General features: G+C 51.9%; 1 protein-coding gene and 1 long non-coding RNA gene across 2 annotated transcripts; both read left to right on the plus strand.

Annotated features, from left to right (window-relative positions):
- Positions 1-1186: 1186 nt before the first annotated feature.
- On the plus strand, positions 1187-10635 carry PGLYRP4 (peptidoglycan recognition protein 4). The gene is made up of 8 exons (XM_019627296.1): positions 1187-1263; positions 1922-2020; positions 2789-2990; positions 4347-4465; positions 5661-5813; positions 7048-7246; positions 7717-7835; positions 8904-10635. The coding sequence occupies exons 1-8, from the start codon at positions 1212-1214 to the stop codon at positions 9080-9082; spliced, it is 1122 nt and encodes a 373-aa protein (XP_019482841.1). The 5' UTR covers positions 1187-1211; the 3' UTR covers positions 9083-10635.
- Positions 10636-14913: 4278 nt separating this feature from the next.
- On the plus strand, positions 14914-18290 carry LOC109373482 (uncharacterized). Its single transcript, XR_002122236.1, has 3 exons — positions 14914-15037; positions 16928-17023; positions 18200-18290. It is a non-coding gene; the product is annotated as an uncharacterized LOC109373482 (long non-coding RNA).
- The last annotated feature ends 137 nt before the right edge of the window (positions 18291-18427 follow it).

The raw sequence follows: 18427 nt of genomic DNA on the forward strand, positions 1-18427 counted from the left end.
TGACAGTTGATGCTGAGGGTGGGGGTGTGGCAGGATGAGGGATGATGGACATACAGACTGCAGGGGCAGAATAACAGCTGTCTCCTGGCATGTACGTTTCTATTTCTCTGTCCCCACCCTGCCCCTGCTGGTGACCCAGTGGAAGGGGGTGGGGTGTTGCTGAGGGACCTCCACCCACAGCCTCCATGTCCCGGAGCAGATCTGTCTCCAGGGCAGGAAGTCCCCAGTTGTGGGACAGGCTCCCAGGTCCCAGGGGCACCCCCACGTTGGCTGGGCTTCCTGAGAGCTGGGATGAGGCAGCAGCTCTGGGAGCTTGGGCAATCGCGCCCTTTCCCAGGGAGGAGGCACCTGGGCTTAATCAGAGGGCGGGTCCCAGCTCTCAGCCTGAGTCCAGTCTCACCGGAGCTCCTCTCGGTGCTGTGGACGGAGCCTGGGAGCTCGGCCCTCCTTGTCCTCTCCACCTTTTGTTAGGAGCCCAACTTCCCTCTTCTCTCCTGGAAGCCAGAGCCTGAGGCTGCATTCCTGGGAGGGAGTGGCCTCCAGCGCAGGGAGAGTGAAGGCCCAGGAGGCAGCGGGGCCAGGGACCAAGTGTGAAAGTGGGGAGCTGCCGGCACGCTGAGCTGCACGGGACCCAAGGTATTTCTGAGTGTGAGTGTGCGTGTTTCTTCCTGGGAAACCCTCTCCCATCGAAGGATCTGGACTCCACCAGGGGGAGTGTTAAGATGAGGAGATTTCCTCTGCCCTAGAACTGGGGACCGCCCACTCCTACACCCCTCTCTCCCCACACCGCTCCCAACTGGGAAGAGGTCTCTGCACTGGACCCATTCATGTGTGTGTTTCATGTTGGATCTAGTGTTCCTGGATTTTACGGCCCCTCTTCTATGAGAATGGGGGTCTGCAAGCTGACCCTGTGGGGTTAGCGTGAGGATGAAATACGATTGCACGTTCTAGTGTCCTGCACAGAGTAGTCCCTCAATGAAATGAATAAGAGGATGAGGGTGTTTACCCATCCGATGAGCAGCTGACCTGTGCGGGGGACCCTGAGAAGCCTGGCTAGGTGCTGGCCCTCAGGAGGCCCACGTTTGGCGGGAGGCAGACAGGGCACCATGCAGTGGGGCTGGTGCCTGAGGAGTGAACAGGGTTGGATTAACCGTCTGCCCCTCTCCCAGGCCACGGTCCACGCTCTCCCCGTCGCTGTCCAGGACCACGTGATGCTGCTGCCGTGGCTTCTGGTCTTGTCCACTGTGGGTCTCGGGGCCCGGGGTGAGTTTTCCTTCATTGGATCAGAGAGTAACGGAGCGGGGTCATCCTGAAGTCTCTTCTTTAAATGCTGACTCTCGTGTAGGGAGGAAGGGTAGCTTTGCATTTAGAGCCCAGAGCTTGGAGTCTGTAGACCTGGGGTCAAATTTTTGCCCTGCCCCGGCAGTGATTTTAAACGAGTTATTTAGCTCTTTAAACCTTAATTTTCCCACCTGAAAATTGAGACAAGGCCACGGTCTCCTGGACTTATCGTGAGGATGAAAGGAGATGGTGTGCAGGAAGGACTCCGCCTTTGGGGAACAGGAGCAGTGATTCTGTTGGTGGTGTTATTATGTTGACCGGCGTCTAACCTATGACCTATGACAGGCTTTGTGCTTGTCAATGAAAGTTCCTGGGAAAAGGGTGACATTCCCATTCCCTGTCCCTAGCTGTGGAACTAACCCCCTGTAGGGTGACGGGAAGTTGGTTGGAGAAAGCACACCAGGTGCTGCGGTTGGAGGGGTCCTCTGGGCGGCACAGAGGGCTTCCTGGAGGGGCTAGGGGACCTGGGGAGGCAGAGGGGTCGAGGAGGGGGCGGCCATTCCTGGCCCGAGGCTACGTGCTGAGATGGTTGGCACCGGGCTCTCTGAGGACCCAGGCAAAATGGACTGTCCCCTTGCAGGTGATGTCTCCTGGGATAAAGCACAAACCAAAGACATGTTGGAGAGGCTCCAGGACCTGTTTACCAACATCTCCCAGCTCACAGGAAAAGGCAGACTGGGTCTGTATGGACAGGAAGCTTGTGGACCGCTGGGGTTTGTCACGTGACCAGGTGTCTCTGAGACTGAAACAACCACTTGTGACTGGGATGGGGGCAGGTGGGGCAGAGAGGGCCACCGGCAAACCACCTGCACAGATTACCATAGCCCTTGGGGTTGGGTGGTGCCTGGAGGGGACAGAAACAAGCAAGGGGAGAGGCTGTCACTGCACTCAGGGGCCCCTAGCCTGAGGATGGAGACCCACCCCCCTCCACACCCTCCCTACCCAGGTTCTGCCTGGAGGGAGCCCCCAGGCTGAGGAGGAGATGGAGCCCCTCAGGGAGCACCTAGGCAGGACAGGGACTCAGTCAGAGTCACAGAGAAGGCTGTCAGGATTGCGCACACGGTCGGTGGGCATCAGTGCTGACGTGAGATCGGAGGGGGGCTCAGGGCAAGGCGCTCAGGGTGTTCCCCAGAGCGGGGGTGAGAAGCTCCTAAGCAGAGGTCCTGGAGCAGGGACGGGGGAGCTGCAGGGTGGGGACAGCTGGGAGTGAGCAAAGCATCCAGGCTTCTCTGTGCAGGTGCAGACTCTGTGTGGGGGTGAGTGGAGGTGAAATGGGAGTGTGGAGGGGAGAAGGGGGTATGACTGCTGCTGAAGGCCTCCTCCTAGGCTCCTCACCAGCACGGGACAGACACAGCCCAGAATGGCACAGGCCACCTCCTGGGGCTGATGTGACGACAATAGGCAAGGTGTGCTGAGTGACATCCCCCTCCTGCGGTTCTCCCCACAGATGTCGCCACTGTGGTCTCTCGCAAGGAGTGGGGGGCAGAAGCTGTGGGCTGCAGCCCCCGGCTGACCACGCCGGTGGGTTTCCTCATCATGCACCACGTCCCTGGACTGGAGTGTCACAACCAGACTGTCTGTGGTCAGAGGCTGCGGGAGCTGCAGACTCAGCACGTGCACAGCAACAACTGGTGTGACGTGGCCTACAAGTACGTGGCTGGGCTGGGGACACGGGGAGGTGTGAGGTCGGAGCTGCTCCTTAGGGCCCTCTGCCCCCCGGTCCCTTCTCATTCGATTTTCTGACTTTCTGGGTTGAGGTTACATCAGGTTTATCATGAACAAAATATTTTAAAAACCCTGTGAAAACTCCAGGTCCTTTGGGATTTTCTGTGAGATCCTTGACGCTGAGGTCTCCTGAAAGGAAGGTTAAGTACTAACCCCATCGGAGCCCGATTGACACAGCACACTGCAGCTTAGGGGTGACTTCCACGACCCGAGTGTGTTTGCTCCCCAACAGCATGGGAGGTCGGTAGGGCAAGCGTTACCATCTCCATGCTATGGGCAAGGGGACCAAGGTAGAGAGGTTGATTTCCTCAAAGTCACACAGCTGTGTGACAACTGTGGAGCCCACAGTGGTTTAGAACTGTCTCTTTGTCCCCTGCGTGCCCAATATACCACATGTATGGGCTTCCACCTTGGTGAGGTGATCGTCCATCTCTCACCCTGATGGTCACTCTACTAGACCCTATTGGTGACCAGGACCACGTGTCCTCAGCCCGCTTGTGACTTTCGCTAATTTCTGTGCATGGCGATGGTTTCCTGCCTCAAGTGCCCACATCTCTCTGATTCCTGCTCCGTGCTTTCACCCAAGTCCTGCACGGTGAAGGGAAGTATTGTCCCCTGGACATCAGGAGTTGTGCACAACTTCCTCAGCCCCCAGCCCCTCTGAGGGACAATTCTAAGGTGCAAGTACATGTTCCTTGGAAGGTCACGTGTGGGGCTGGTAGTGATGGTGCAGGGGACAGAGCCCCGGGTGGCCATGGTGAAGCCAGCCCAATTCCCACACTTTGCCGGGTTCCTTCCTTCTGTCCCATTCTTCTTGCTTCCTCCCTGTGGCTTCTGGGATCTCCTCCCAAATGCGCTGCCTGCATCCATGTTCTTGTTGGAGGTGCCGCGTCTGGGGGAGTCTTTGTAAGACAGGTGCCCTGGGAGGGAGACATCCCACAGACAACCCAGAAGCATGCAACGTGGAGGAAGGAAGGGAGCCGTGTTCAAGGAATCCGTGGAGGCAGAAAGAATCTTACCTTGTGCGCTTGGGTGTGTGTTAGTTCCGGACCTCTTCTCCTTCTGAATATGAGAAAACCCGGGCGTCCAAAGAAGGGAGCGTTCGGAATTCTAAGGACACATATGCATGACTTAGCTTAGCCGCCGTCTGGGACGAGTCCACACAAATTCCCTTCAGTGACTGTGGTTCGAGCCATCATCCCTCAGGAGGGAAGGAAGTGGTTCCTCTCGCAGGCAGGTGCCACTGCCAGCCCCTGAGCCCGTATTTCCCTGCTCCACAGCTACCTGGTTGGGGACGACGGCAGGGTGTACGAAGGCGTCGGCTGGGACGTGCAAGGCATGCACACCCCGGGTTACAACAACATCTCCCTGGGCCTCGCCTTCTTCGGCACCAAGGAAGGTGATGGTCATCCCCGCCGCCCTTCTCCGAAGAGCTACCTGCTGCCTCCTCCCCTCTCATGCTTCCCTGTGACCCTCTGTCTCCTGGGATTCGCCCCACCCTTGACTTTCATGACGGGGCGCGCCGACGGCCTTCCTCGCGCCCTGACTCCCTTCTCTGGCTTCCTCACAGTGGGGGCGCTGTCCCCCCTTCTCTCTACAGCCTTGTTCTCCTCCTGCTCTTGTCTTGGAATCATCTGGGCCTCAGCTTCCCCTTCTGTGTCAACGGCTGTCACATCTTCCCGTCCAGCCCTGACACGTCCATAGCATCAATCCATGCTTTTCCGTTCCCTGCCAGGCGCCTCCTCCTTCCAGCTCTCTTATTAAAAGATTTTCTATGCAATTTTAGAAAACCACTTTGAGGCCTCTGATCCCTGAATCCCATCCACTTTCTCCTAGTATTACTGCCACCCCTCCAACCTCCTAACAGGCTGCAGGACCATCATGGAATCCATGTCCCCTTGACTGGGAACACAGTTCTTGGATATCTCGTTTCTCATTGTCCCCTCCCAATACCCTTAGAGATCGTCCAGGAAGCTTCAGGGTCACTATTATACAAAGTGCAGCCTGAGTTTCAGAGAGGTAAATGACCCAAGGTGACACGGCTGTAAGGAGAGGAATCAGAACATGAGCCCTCATGTTCCTTTTCCAGCCCCAGGGTGGTTCCCAGAGGCCTCAGCGTGGTTTATTTCTGTGACCACTTACTGCCACCTGGGTGTCACCTTGTTAGTGGTGGGACCTCCTCCCTTCGTGGAGACTCAAGTTCCTCTTTCTAAACAATGGGGTTAATAACAGCGTCCACCTCTGAGGTGTGTGGTGAGGATTAAAGCCATTAATGAAGGTCAAGGGGTGGCACACGTGCAGAAGGGCCTCTTCCGGTGGGAAACCCTGAGCGTGGCGTTGCCTGCAGCTCTTTGGTGGACACCGGGAGAGGATGAATGAGTTTTGGTGTGTCTTTGGGAAAGGTCTTCATTCTGGACCACTGAGAGCTCTGTCCAGGTAGATCTTTGGCTTTCAGGCTTTGGACATGGGGGAGGAGCCCATCCCCCTCTGTCCCCCTCCAACAGCTGCGTAGGGTTTGGCAGGATATGTTGTCCTTCCCCACAGTCCCCTGACTCAGGCCAGACTGAGGTTTCCCACTGGTCACTCTCTTGTAGGCCACAGTCCCAGCCCTGCTGCCCTCTGTGCCATGGAGGGCCTGATCTCCTATGCTGTCCAGAAAGGCCACCTGTCACCCTTGTACGTTCAGCCATTTCTTGTGAAAGGCGAGAACTGCCTGGCCCCTCGGCAGACGGCTAGTCCCAAGAAAGGTAAGACCTTCAACCTCACTGGGTGTCCCTCCAGACTCCTTCCCCAGTCACTTCCAAATGCCACCTGGAGTGACCTTTTCAGTCAGGCTGTCACTGGGTTCCTGCTAATAGGCAACTGGTCACCAACTCCCTGAAACTTTAGGGCTGGCAAACCTTGAGAGGGACCCTCCAGGTCACCTCTTTGTCCCTCAGGTTCCTAGAATATTAGAGCTGTGGCATTATGCCCACTGTGATAGCTGTACCTTTTTTATTCCTTTGGTCATTCAGCAATTATTTACTGGGCACCTGCTTGTCACCGAGGCTATGCCAGTGAACAAAACATGCCACAGCAGCGCCCCCATGAGACTTCAGTCTAGAGGGGTGAGAAAACCACTACGCAAATAAACAAGCAAAATATTTCTTACGTTTTCTGGTGAAAAGTGCTGGGGAGGGAAAACCAGGGAGAGGGCAGGCATCTGACACAAACACAGAAGCACAGACACACATCTTTCTGAACAAAAGGTAGGACAACAGCCATAGTCTAAAGAGCTTACGTCTCCACTTACACTGACTTCACAGGAGGAGTTGAAACTAATTCAGGTGATAAAAGGAAGATAAAAGGGGTTTAATAAGCAGCAACATCAGAACCAGTATAGTTAATAAGCACTTTCAGCCTTTTCTTGGACTTAATCAAGTTTTAAGGGATATTAGCGCTATTATACTGGGTTGTCGGAAAAGTCATGACGCATTTCTGCAACAAAAAACATGGAAAAAATACGTCATGACTTTTTCTGACAACCCAATATTAAAGCTGTAAGTAAATTTGATCGTTGCTCTTGGGTAAAAGGGCTCTATTACACACACACACACACACACACACACACACACACACACACACGGCAATCATGAAGATAAATAAGGACACTTTGTCCTTGGAATAAAGCATCCACAACCCCTCAGAGTCAACATCCCACTGTCCTTTGGGTTCTGTATCTTTGGGTTAGAACCCGTGGTTCTTTGTTTCATGCCTCTTGAGTCCTATCCCTCTGTGCAGACACATCCCATTCCCTGGGGGGCCCCTGCTGGGCTGTCCTGGGTTCCGCAGCCAGGATCTGGTCAGGATGCCTGCAGGGTGGGTGGATGCTGGGAGATCCTGAGAATTACATCAGCCCTCACTGGTGAGGTAGGGGACATGGTGGTGGTGGTGGGGGGTGGCATGTCGAATCCTCATGTGCATGTTTTTCTCCCCATACAGCTTGCCCCGCCATTGTCCCTCGGTCTGCTTGGGAGGCCAGGGAAACCCACTGCTCCACTATGACCGTCCCGGCTAAGTATGTCATCATCATTCACACCGCCGAGAGAACCTGCAACACGCCTGATGAGTGTTGTCCGCTGGTCCAAACTATGCAGTCTCGGTTCATGGATAGACTCTACACATGTGACATTGGGTATAAGTAAGTGGATCTGAGGACACGTGTGCAGACACCGAACCTGTGAAAGGAAGGGGAAAGGGAACTAACGCTTACTGAGTGCCCACCAGGAGCAGCCGGAGAAGACGGCCAGGGGGGTGTGGTGCGATGGAGGCGATGGGGAGGGGATGGTTGAGAAGGCGGGAGGGTGCTTAGGGTCAAGCACAGAGATCTGGGAAGGCAAGGTCGGAGAAGTATACTTTGTATTGAGTCCTCAGGAGGTCACAGGTCCCCTTGGGGTTTGATTGACAAGGTGTGGAAGAAGGCCAGGTTGTAGGGATAGACAGCTGTCGCTCTTTTCTTCATAGACAGCGACTTGGGGCAGCAGTGATGCGCTTGTAATGTAATCGTTAATCAGTGTCTGATGAGTTAAGGCATGAATGAATGAAAGCAAGAAACCATCCCAGAGTGACTCTCTTTCATGCTGATTTCCATGTCTCCTCGCGGTCCTGCAGCTTCCTCATGGGCCAGGACGGCGCCATTTATGAAGGCGTGGGTTGGAATGTTCAAGGCTCCCACACTCCTGGCTATGATGACATCGCCCTGGGACTGGCCTTCATGGGCACCTTTTCAGGTAGGTGGACGCTTTGAGCAGTCGTGGACATTGCGGTCGTCGCTGGGTGTTTGAGGGAGAGTGTCCGATATGAAAGAGAACAGCCTCAGACTCAGGCGCCATTTCAGTGGCTGCATTTGCTGGATTGACCCAGCTTCAAACTGGATGTTTGACTAAGTTGAGTGTGACCAGAAGTGTGACCCCCACACAGAAAGTTACCCTAAATCTACCTCCTTCACACCCAATCAAATGTCTCTCCTCGAATAGGCAAGGCACGCGTAAGATGAGGAGAAAAAGTCTTCGTGCCTATTTTTTTCTAAGTTACTGCCACGACCACAGTGTGGGGACATTCGCCTCATTTGTCACAGCCACGGACGGGCGAGCCCCTGACTGCACATGGAGTGCACACTGTCATGCTTAGAGCTCTTGGCCAGAGTTTGTTTAGACTCAGGGGCCTACTGCAGAACTTCTGGGAAGAGGAGGCCAGGTGGCTGGGGCTGGTTCAGGCTGATAATGAAATGGGCATTGGGTGGGGCAGGGGGTGACTCTGGAATGTGCCTGGAGATGGGGCTGCGCAAGTGCTGGAAGCTCACCTGTATCTAAAGCGAGGTGTCAGCCTCAGCACTGTTGACATTCGGATCAGATCATTGTTTGTTGTGGGGACTGTCCTGTGCGTCGCAGGGTATTTGGCAGCATCCGGGCCTCTACCGCTAGATGCCTGTAACATCCTTCCCCTAGTTGTGACAACCCAAAACGTCCCTAGATGTTTCCAAATGTCCCCTAGGGGGCTATGATGCCCCCCAGCACCGAAGTGCCAGATTAAACTTTTGCAGTGGAGAAAGGCTTCGTACACCCCGGGGTCACTGGATATTTTATCCCAGGCTCTGCTGTTTGGGTTCAGGAAGAACTTTGGAGCTCAGGGGTCTCAAGTCTTGACTTGCTTTTCTGTCTGTCTGTGTAGGGTGGCTGCCAACAGTGGAGATACTAGCTTGGGGGTGGGTGTGGGCTCGGGGGGTATCCAGGAGTGGGTCCTTCCCTGGGCAGGGCGCCCTGGAATCCTATAACTGGTGGGCCATCTGTCTTTTGCAGAAAAGCCCCCCAACGCCATGGCACTGGAGGCGGCCCAGACCCTGATCCAGTGTGCGGTGGACAAGGGGTACCTGAGCCCCAACTACCTTCTGGTGGGGCACAGTGACGTTAGCAATACCCTGTCTCCTGGGAAGGCTTTGCACAACATCATCAGCACCTGGCCTCATTTCAGACAATGAGGGAGCCCCTGCTCCCTGAGACTGCCCCCACCACACCCCCCATGGGCTGCTGGGCCTCCCCTGTCCTCACCCTCCACCCTGGCTCAACACCCCATGTCACCTCTCTGCCAGCCCCATCTGTCCCTCTTCTCTCAGGTTGATATGATCCTCTCCTTGTTAGCATCCTCCAGCGGCCCCCAAACCCCGTAGCTGGGCACCCCAGGCCTCTGAGTCTGGGCCCAGCCTTCCTCTCTCCTCACCTTCCTCTCCCTGGGCACCCTGCTGGGCATCGGCTGAGTGAGGACCCAGAGCGGTGGGGCTCTGCAGCCCTCCCTGCGTGTACTGGAAACACAGAAGTGTCCTCTGTTTCGCTGGCTCTTGGCCTGGGAAATGGGAAGAGAGAAAGAGAAAAACAGATGGGATGAATAAAAGAAAGAAAACGTGCATGAGGAGAAGTAGAGCTGGAGCACACAGCAGCAGAGCTGTCACCCTCCTCCAACCACACTGGGTGCTTCCCGACCTCCAGGGATCACACACGCTGTTCCCCTGAACACTGCCCCCCATTTCCTCCTGTGCAAATACTTCCCTCTAGTGAGCCAATCTTCAAGCATTATATCTGTTGCTTGCTTTGCCTGGATAATCAGATGTCTACTGTGGGCAGTGATTTGGCCCCAGGACCGAGGACTGGAAAGAGCAAGGTCGCACCCTTGGCATCCCATGTGACTGCCCATCAAGGGCGTTTGTGGCAGAGTAGAGTCATAATAGCCAGCTAGATCAGATGACGTCAGTCAGTCAATTTCCCTAACCACCTGGGTACTGGCTCAAGGGTCTCATGTGGTCACGTGGCAGAGATGAAGGCTACGCCTGGGCCCAGCGACAGTGTAGTTCCCTTCACCAAACCAAGCTGGCCACCACGACTGTTGACTGTCCAACCTGCTCACGGTGGAGGCCAATGACGAGTTCCCAACTGGACCTTTTACCTGGGAGATCCAGCCACACAACTAGGGGACAGAGTCTCCTCATAAACCCCCAATACGAGCAGATGGGGACCAACCACTGAGAACCATGGAAATCTATGGTGCCGGCATCTGTGTCGGAGGAAGCAGGGTGCCTTGTGGATCTGAGAACTGCAAATGACCAAGATGTACTTACCCACAAGTTTAGACAGCTCAGCAGCTAAAGTCAGGAGGGGTTTACACATTTTGTGGTGACATCTGCGGGACCTGGAGCTGTCTGGTTCCTATGACTCAAAACTAGCCAGCTTCTAGAACAGAGTCCCCCAGGGGAGAACGCCTAAGAAGAGTGTCATACGGGGCGTGGATAAGAGATACAAACAAACAGAAGAGGGTCAGATAAGAGTGGGGGTGGACATCAAGCTCGGTGCTCTCTGAGTAGAAGCCACCTCCATCCTTGACCACTTGTCAGACTAGAATGATGAACAGGGAGCTTTAGAGTGATGAGATTAGAAAAGCCTCCCCAAACCATACATCCCCTTTAAAACTTCAGGTAAGCTATTGGGTTGTCGGAAAAGTCATGAAGTATTTTTTTCTATGTTTTTCGTTGCAAAAATGCGTCATGAATTTTCTGACAACCCAATAATTTTATATAAAATAAGCAATGGAGGGCCGGCCGAGTGGCTCAGTTGGTTAAGAGTTAGCTTAAGAGTGTGAGCTCTGAGCCACAGGGCCGCCGGTTCGATTCCCACATGGGCCAGTGACACTGCCCCCTGAGCTGAGCTGCCGCTGAGCTGCCAACAGGTGGCAGGATGGCTCAGCTGGTGAGAGCACGTGCTCCTAACAACAAGACTGCCTGTTCGATGGTGGGCTACTCCCGCTCGCAACTAGGACTGAACTCGGCACCTTGAGCTGAGCTGCCACCTGGATGGCTCAGTGGATAGAGCGTGTGCTCTTAACAACAAGGCTGCTGGTTCAACTCCCGCATGGGATGGTGGCTACGCCCACCCGCAACTAAGATTGAACACAGCACCTTGAGCTTAGAGGCCACGAGCTGCCGACGGACAGCCAGATGACGACTGGCGCCCTCCACAACGAAGACTGAAGAACAACAACTTGGCTGGTCCCCTTCCCCAATTCCCCAAACACTGTTCCCCTCCCCCAATTCCCCAATTAAAAAAAAAAAAGCAATGGAAAAAAATTGAAGTCCATCTCCATATAAAGTTATTATAAGACAAAAGGAGAGTCAGGCCCATGAGGGTGGGGCTTGTGACCTTGTTCTCATGGTGGGCTGAGGACCCCGAATTCTCTGGTCTCAAGCTCCCCCTTATCTCCCGGACAGATGTCTTGTCCAGGGTGCATCTGCTGAGCGTCTTAGCTAACCTAACACTGTGCATGACAAGGGGTAGTTTTCTTACCTGATTCCTGACCCTGAGGAGGGAGAGCTGCGTGGATGTGGCATCTGCTGTCCTCCCCCCTACCCCACAGCTCCCTCCCAGGGCCCCACAGCCAGGTCCTACCAGACTGATGCCGCTCTCTGCACCTGTCCCAGCCCTGCCGTGCCCTGTCATTTTCCCAGACAAATGAAATCACACCGTGCTTCTGACCGTCCTCACTTGCCATGTCCCACTCAGCTCCAACCCCCACGGCGGGACGTGGTTCTCACTCCCACGTAGGAGCCAGGTGTCAGGGCCGTCCTGTCCGTCCTGCCCACCTGGAAACACATGTTCACCTGTGCTATGAGCTATAGGTTTCAGAATATAAGGTGCGACTATATATAATTGTGACCAATATGAGTGGCCACTATTTTTTAAAAAAACGGCAGTAGAGCTTGTATGAGAAGAGTCAGCATGTGAGGACACGATGGGAAGGCAGCTGTCTACAGCCAGGAAACGGGTTCTCACCAGACACTGAGCATGCTGGCTCCTTGATCTTGGACTTCATGTAACCATAATATTGGGTTGTCGGAAAAGTCATGATGTATTTTTTCCATGCTTTTCGTTGCAAAATTGTGTCATGACTTTACCGACACCCCGATATTTCGGGCCCTATTGCCTGCAAGCTTCCCTACACTAGACAGTCACCATCTTCCCGTCTTCTCACTCTCCCTGCGTCTCTTGTGCATGAGAAGCTCTCGGCATACCCTCCATGGCCTGACGGTGTCTTCAGACTGTGGTCCTGCCCTTTGGGTCCGACCAGACCAACACTTGATCAGCCCTCTAGTCTCTAGGCTGCTTCACACCGAGAACACGCCCGTTATCTTGGTCTCTTCAACCTTCTCCACTGGAAACGCGTTCCTCAGACTTCATCTCAGCTGTCCCTGGTACAGAGCTCTCGTCTCTGTGGACCACCTCACCTCCCAACTTGAGAACCTCACAAATCCCTTTAAAATTCCCAGGCTCTTACACATCTAACACTTCCACGGCCACCATTTCACTCCCTGCTGAAGTCAAGCACGAAGCCACAGGGCTACAGTTTAATAACCCAGTTAATAGCCACAATGCCGGGCTTAATAACCCATTCCTGGTCTCCCCATTGCCCCTTAGAACTTGTTTTACTCGACATACATCACTTGACAGGAAACATGGATGTACACATTTCACCTGACTGTCCTAACAATTATTGGTGCTTGAGCCTGTGTCCGTAATTATATTATTAACTCCTTGAAAGGGAATTAATTCTTGTTTTACTTATCCTTGGATAATGGGCTTCACATAATCATCATGAAGCTGATAATTGTGTGCAGAATTACTGAACGAATAAGACAGGTTTGATTGAAGGTATGGCATATCCAGGAATACAATAATACTACAGAGATATATAGAATACTGAAAAGTTTTCGAAAGATAATAAATTTTTCTGAAGAATTCTGTGGTCTTTTCTCTCTGAAACCTTTAAACTTGGCAGTAAATGAAGAAGCTGAAAGTTCTGTTGATGCCCCTAATTTTTATATTGTCCAAGAGCTTAATAGCTACTTTCAGCATCAATGAAAGATTGGATTACACTGAAATATTATCAAAATTAATTTAAAACCATCATCTGCTATATGATGTAAAAGTCAAATTCATGCCTTTAATAAAGTTATATTCCAGAACTCAAGCATATGGTATATATTTAAAAGTAACCATTTTAAGATTCATTTGCTCAGTAATACCTTGTCATAATGTATTTAGTCAAATTATTATTCTGAGCAAAGTTATGTAGGCAATACAATTCAGTTTTCATAGTGTCCTTGCAAACAGACAATTTAAAGAAAAAAGAGGCAAAAATGTTTACTGAAAACATATTAATGATGTTAACAAATTAGAAACCCCTTGATTACAACAATAATTTCTCCAATGTAGACAGTATTCGAAAAAAGGCAGCACTCACTTCAATCGTGAGTCTCATATCAACCCATCAACCTGATATTTCAAATTTTTAAAAGAAATTGGCTACAACTGTATGATTTTTAAAGAAAATTCTACAATACAGATAGAGGGTTATGGCCTTTTTAGTATTTATATTTCATATTGAGTTTGGAAAATTTGACGAACATGGACTATTTCTACTAGGTGAAATTTTACAAGTGAAATTAGCTGATGACCATAGTAAGGAAAGTGATATTGATCAGATATCCGTGGATGAGAGAGCAGAGGCTTTATTTTCTGGTGTGAATCCTGCTGAAGTTGAAGCATGTTTGCAGCAAAAATATGCCAGATATCTTTCTAAAAATTTTGTAGCTTTCAAGATGTATCTCACCTGGATAATATTGGTCACTAGTGGAAACTATCACGTCTCAAATGAAAATGCATTTAAAATGGCTCAACCAAGACTAGAAAATCATCAGTTTTTAAGAAAATGAAATACTAGATCAAGTTAAGCGCCAAAATTAGTATAAAGAGTTTTGTTTCCATGAAAGTAAGGCAACGGCATGACAAGTTATTATACCCCAGTGACTCTGAGTTCTTAATTATTGTAGCTAAAAATGTGAAGTGCTAGTTTATGTTTAATACTTTGATTTACGTGACTTACAGACAGTGACTACTTATCACAATTGCTTTTATTAATACACAACATATCAATTTTTAACTGTGGAAGGAGCACCTTTTCTAATTCTCATTAGAATACCGTATGGGCTAGCAGCGTGGGGCACATGGGGGCTATTCAAACAGCTTCTGCAGTGGACACTGTGGTTTCCAGGAGCCCTGGTCTGAGCTCTCCCATTTCAGGGGCTGTGACTCAGGTACCCTTGGCAGCAGGAAAGTCTGTCTAATGTATAAAGCTCCTCGGAGAAGGTGCGGGATTCTGGGAGACAACTAAAGATGAAAGCCACTGTCAAAAGTGGGTAAAGAGTGGGAGAGCCTTGGTTTGTGAAACGCTTCTGAAGGTGTTAGATTCAGACAGTTGGATGCTAAGATGGGGGTGGGGGATGAATGGGCCAGCGGGTCACAGGGTTAGAATCATTTCTAGTGATGACACATTGCAAGATGCTGGCATGTACCTTTCTATTTCTCTGCCCCCACCCTGCCCCTGCTGGTGACCCAGTGGAAGGGGGTGGGGTGTTGCTGAGGGACCTCCACCCACAGCCTCCATGTCCCGGAGCAGATCTGTCTCCAGGGCAGGAAGTCCCCAGTTGTGGGACAGGCTCCCAGGTCCCAGGGGCACCCCCACGTTGGCTGGGCTTCCTGAGAGCTGGGATGAGGCAGCAGCTCTGGGAGCTTGGGCAATCGCGCCCTTTCCCAGGGAGGAGGCACCTGGGCTTACTCAGAGGGTGGGTCCCAGCTCTCAGCCGAGTCCAGTCTCACCTGAGTTCTTCTCGGTGCTGTGGACGGAGCCTGGGAGCTCGGCCCTCCTTGTCCTCTCCACCTTTTGTTAGGGGCCCATCTTCCCTCTTCTCTCCTGGAAGCCGGAGCCTGAGGCTGCATTCCCGGGAAGGAGTGGCCTCCAGCGCAGGGAGAGTGAAGGCCCAGGAGGCAGCGGGGCCAGGGGCCAAGTGTGAAAGTGGGGAGCTGCCGGCACCCTGAGCTGCACGGGACCCCAGGTATTTCTGAGTGTGAGTGTGCGTGTTTCTTCCTGGGAAACCCTCTCCCATCGAAGGATCTGGACTCTATCAGGTTAAAATGTTAACATAGTGGAGAATGTTCCTCTGACCTTCCCTCTGGAATTCTCCCTACAAATAAGAACATTTTCTATTCTAAATTCTTGTGAGTTTGGTTATACCACTACTGGTCTCTCTTGCCAACGCTGTGGGTCCTGCATTTACCTCTATCCTAGCTCTTCCCTTTCTGTCTAGCCCTGAGTCCCTATCTATTATATCTCACCTGTCTCTTATTCTGGTATTTCATCTTTGTTTTAAGTATACAGAATACACAGCAATGTTGGCTCCGGTCTCTCCTGTTAGTTCAGTGTTTGCAATTGGAGGTGGGAATGGGTGTGGGGGTGAGAGACACCTCTGGCATGATCAGGGGCTGGGCTCAAGCCTTGCAATTTTAGCTGTATGGTGGAACACCTCATGACAGCATTTGTCACATTGACGTTCGTGGTTGGAGAAGCACCATGGTCAAGTGACCAGGGCGCAAACCTCCTGCTGACCAGGATTGATTGCTGGTTTCCAGGTAGCTTTGCAGGAGCCCAGCCTACAGGGCTTCCATCTTGGACACGTTAATCCCGCCTGTCATTTGGCCCCTGAGGGAGGTTGAACACTGTCCCACGTGCTTATTAGGTGCCTGTCCTCATCCGTGATGGGCTCATTTTGTCTTCAGTGCAGTTTTCTCAAACAAATGGAATCTTGGGTGTTATTTACCAGGTGTTTGCTTGTCCTGATCCAGGAAGTACCTACATACTCAAGCCTTAAACCATGTTTCTAAACATGTTCCACCTGGGACTACTGGTGATAATATAAAAACTCTGAGAGCAAGGGTCAGCGCTTCTACAGTTTCTCAGTAAGATAATTGGGAGGAGAGTTGATGTTTTGGTTGACAACTCATGGAGCTGATATTTCATTTTGATTGAGCACAATGTAAGAATTCATTTCTGCCTGAGAGCAGAAAAGATTTGTGCAGCTAGAAAGGACCACAGAGGTTCTGGGCCCACGTTGAGACCCTCCACCATCGGAAACTTAGGCAGATGGTGGAGAAGTTCCAGGCAAAGACTATGGAGTCAGACAGATCTGGGTGGGACCCAGCTCTGCTCCTATTGGTTGGGTAACTTTGGGCAAGTGACTTAGACTCTCTGAGGCCCCATTTCCTGATCAAAAGCTGGGTCTCATAGGGCAATGTGAGGAAATTTGATGGAATATCTAGGGAGTCCTTAGAAATGTGGAATGTAGGATGTGATCAGTAAGTGGTAATTGTTGCTGTTATTATTCGCTCAAGATGAAGTTAGTTGAGCATCTGTTGGGCTTTTTGTGGGGTAAAGGACCAAATTAGATGACCTAACACACCTCTGACTCTCAAATAGTGCTGGGGAAGTCTCCTGCCCCTACTTTAGTTCACTTTTTCTGAGCCTCAGTGGGTTCACTTATAAAAGTGGGGTTAAAATATTTTACAGGAATTTTTAAAGGATTAAATATAAAATGAAGGCACTAGATGTGAAAATATCTACACCGGGTTTATTCCTAACAGCTACTCGAGGATTTTAGGAATTGTTATGACCTATGCTGGAAGGCCTAAGATGAGGTACTGGGCTCTTCCCAGGGACCAGGAGCTCCCAGGGTAAGAGGTTGGGGGAGAGGGTGGTGGCTAGACAGAGGTGTTGGTGAGCGCCTGCTGAGGGTCAGGCTGTGTGCTGGGGACCCTGAGAAGCCTGGCTAGGTGCTGGCTCTCAGGAGACCCACAGTTTGGCAGGGAGGCAGACGGGGTGTCATGCAGTGAGGCAGATGCCCTGTTTGAAGAGCGAGCCTGGTTGGATTAACTGTCAGCATCTCTCCTAGGTCTTCAGTCCACACTCTTCTCATTGGTGTCCTGGGACCACGTGATGATGCTGCCGTGGCTTCTCATCTTTTCAGCTCTCGGTCTCCTGGCCTGGGGTAGGTTTTCTTCCATCGGGTCAGAAGTGCTTTTGGCATCAGCTCCAGCCTGGTTTCACTTGCAGATTGTCCTCTCCAGGTTCATCACTGCTCCCCACCCGTCCTGTGTTCCCCTTCCGGGCCCAGCTCAGGTCCTTCCTCCCTGCTGGACGGGCTCCGGTCCTCACAGCCTCTCCAGCCTGCGCAGCAGATCTTGGCCTCAGGGTCATAGTCATGTACATACTCCTGATGATTTTACAGGAGGACAGAATCTCAGAACCATGGTGAAGACCCTTAGTAACTTTGTCTTATAGACAGAGAAACAGGCCATGTGTAGCAGTGACTTGCCCAAGGTCATCTGATGACTTTGGGGGAGGTCCCAGAGTGTGGTGGTTCTGAACATGGCTCTGAGGCCAGATGGCCTGGGTTGGAGTCCAAGTCCACGGCTTAAAACCCGTGTCATCTTAGACAAGTAACTTAGCGTCTCTGAGCGTTAGTTTCTCATCTGTCTAGAGGGAGTAGTTAATTTGCTTTGCTTTGCTTACCTTATAAAATTGTTTTAAGCCACAAAGCTGAGCGTGCCCTTGAAAATGCGTTGTAACTTACAGAGCTGACCTGTGGTAGGTGATATTGGTGATATTGCTGGTTCTAGTGGTTATTGGCTCCCATGACCTCAGGTGCTGGACAGGCAGAGGGGGATGAGGCACGCTTGTGATAACTCATCCTCAATTCATCCTATCTATAAAACCCAGTTTGTGAGGGCAGCCCCAACAGTCTGCAAATTTCTATGTTTCAAGAATCTCATCTGGATCAATAGGTGCTTCATATTGTATACAGTTTAGCTCAAAATGTTGATGACCATTTTGACACATGACACTGTGATCTATTACTGGGTAAGCAGGTGACTGGGGAAGGCAGAGCTGCTTAGATAGGGGGCAGAAAGCCTGCAGTGCACCTGGCATGGAGGGAGGGTGGGGGAAGGTGGCAGCACGCGGGCCTCATTAAGGCATATGGGAGAGGCAGTGGCAGGGTGAGGCTAGAGATATCTGTGGTTCCCCTCTGCCTGTTTCCTAGAGGAGGTCAGGGACCTGGGGAGCTGAGAGGCTGTGGACAGGGGCTGGGGACATGGAGCTGGTGCCTCTGAGCTGGTCTGGGTGTTCTCCAGGGACCAGCACCAAGCGCAATGTTCCTCTGCAGGGGAGTCTGAACGGTTCTCCTGGAGTGAAACCCAAGCGAGAGACGTGTCAGAGCAGCTTTTGGACCTGTTTGTTGGCATCTCACAGCTCACCCGCAAGGGTCGTAGTGGTAAGGTGGCTTGGGGATTGGCTGGGGCTTCTTGGGTGCGGCTCGGGAGGTCGGGGGGAATCCCAAGATGGGTGTCCGTCAGTGACTGCCATGGGCTGTCCTGAGTCCTCAGGCAAAGCT

This window comes from Hipposideros armiger, unplaced genomic scaffold (genome assembly GCF_001890085.2).
Source record: "Hipposideros armiger isolate ML-2016 unplaced genomic scaffold, ASM189008v1 scaffold_729, whole genome shotgun sequence".
Classification (NCBI taxonomy): Eukaryota; Metazoa; Chordata; class Mammalia; order Chiroptera; family Hipposideridae; genus Hipposideros; species Hipposideros armiger.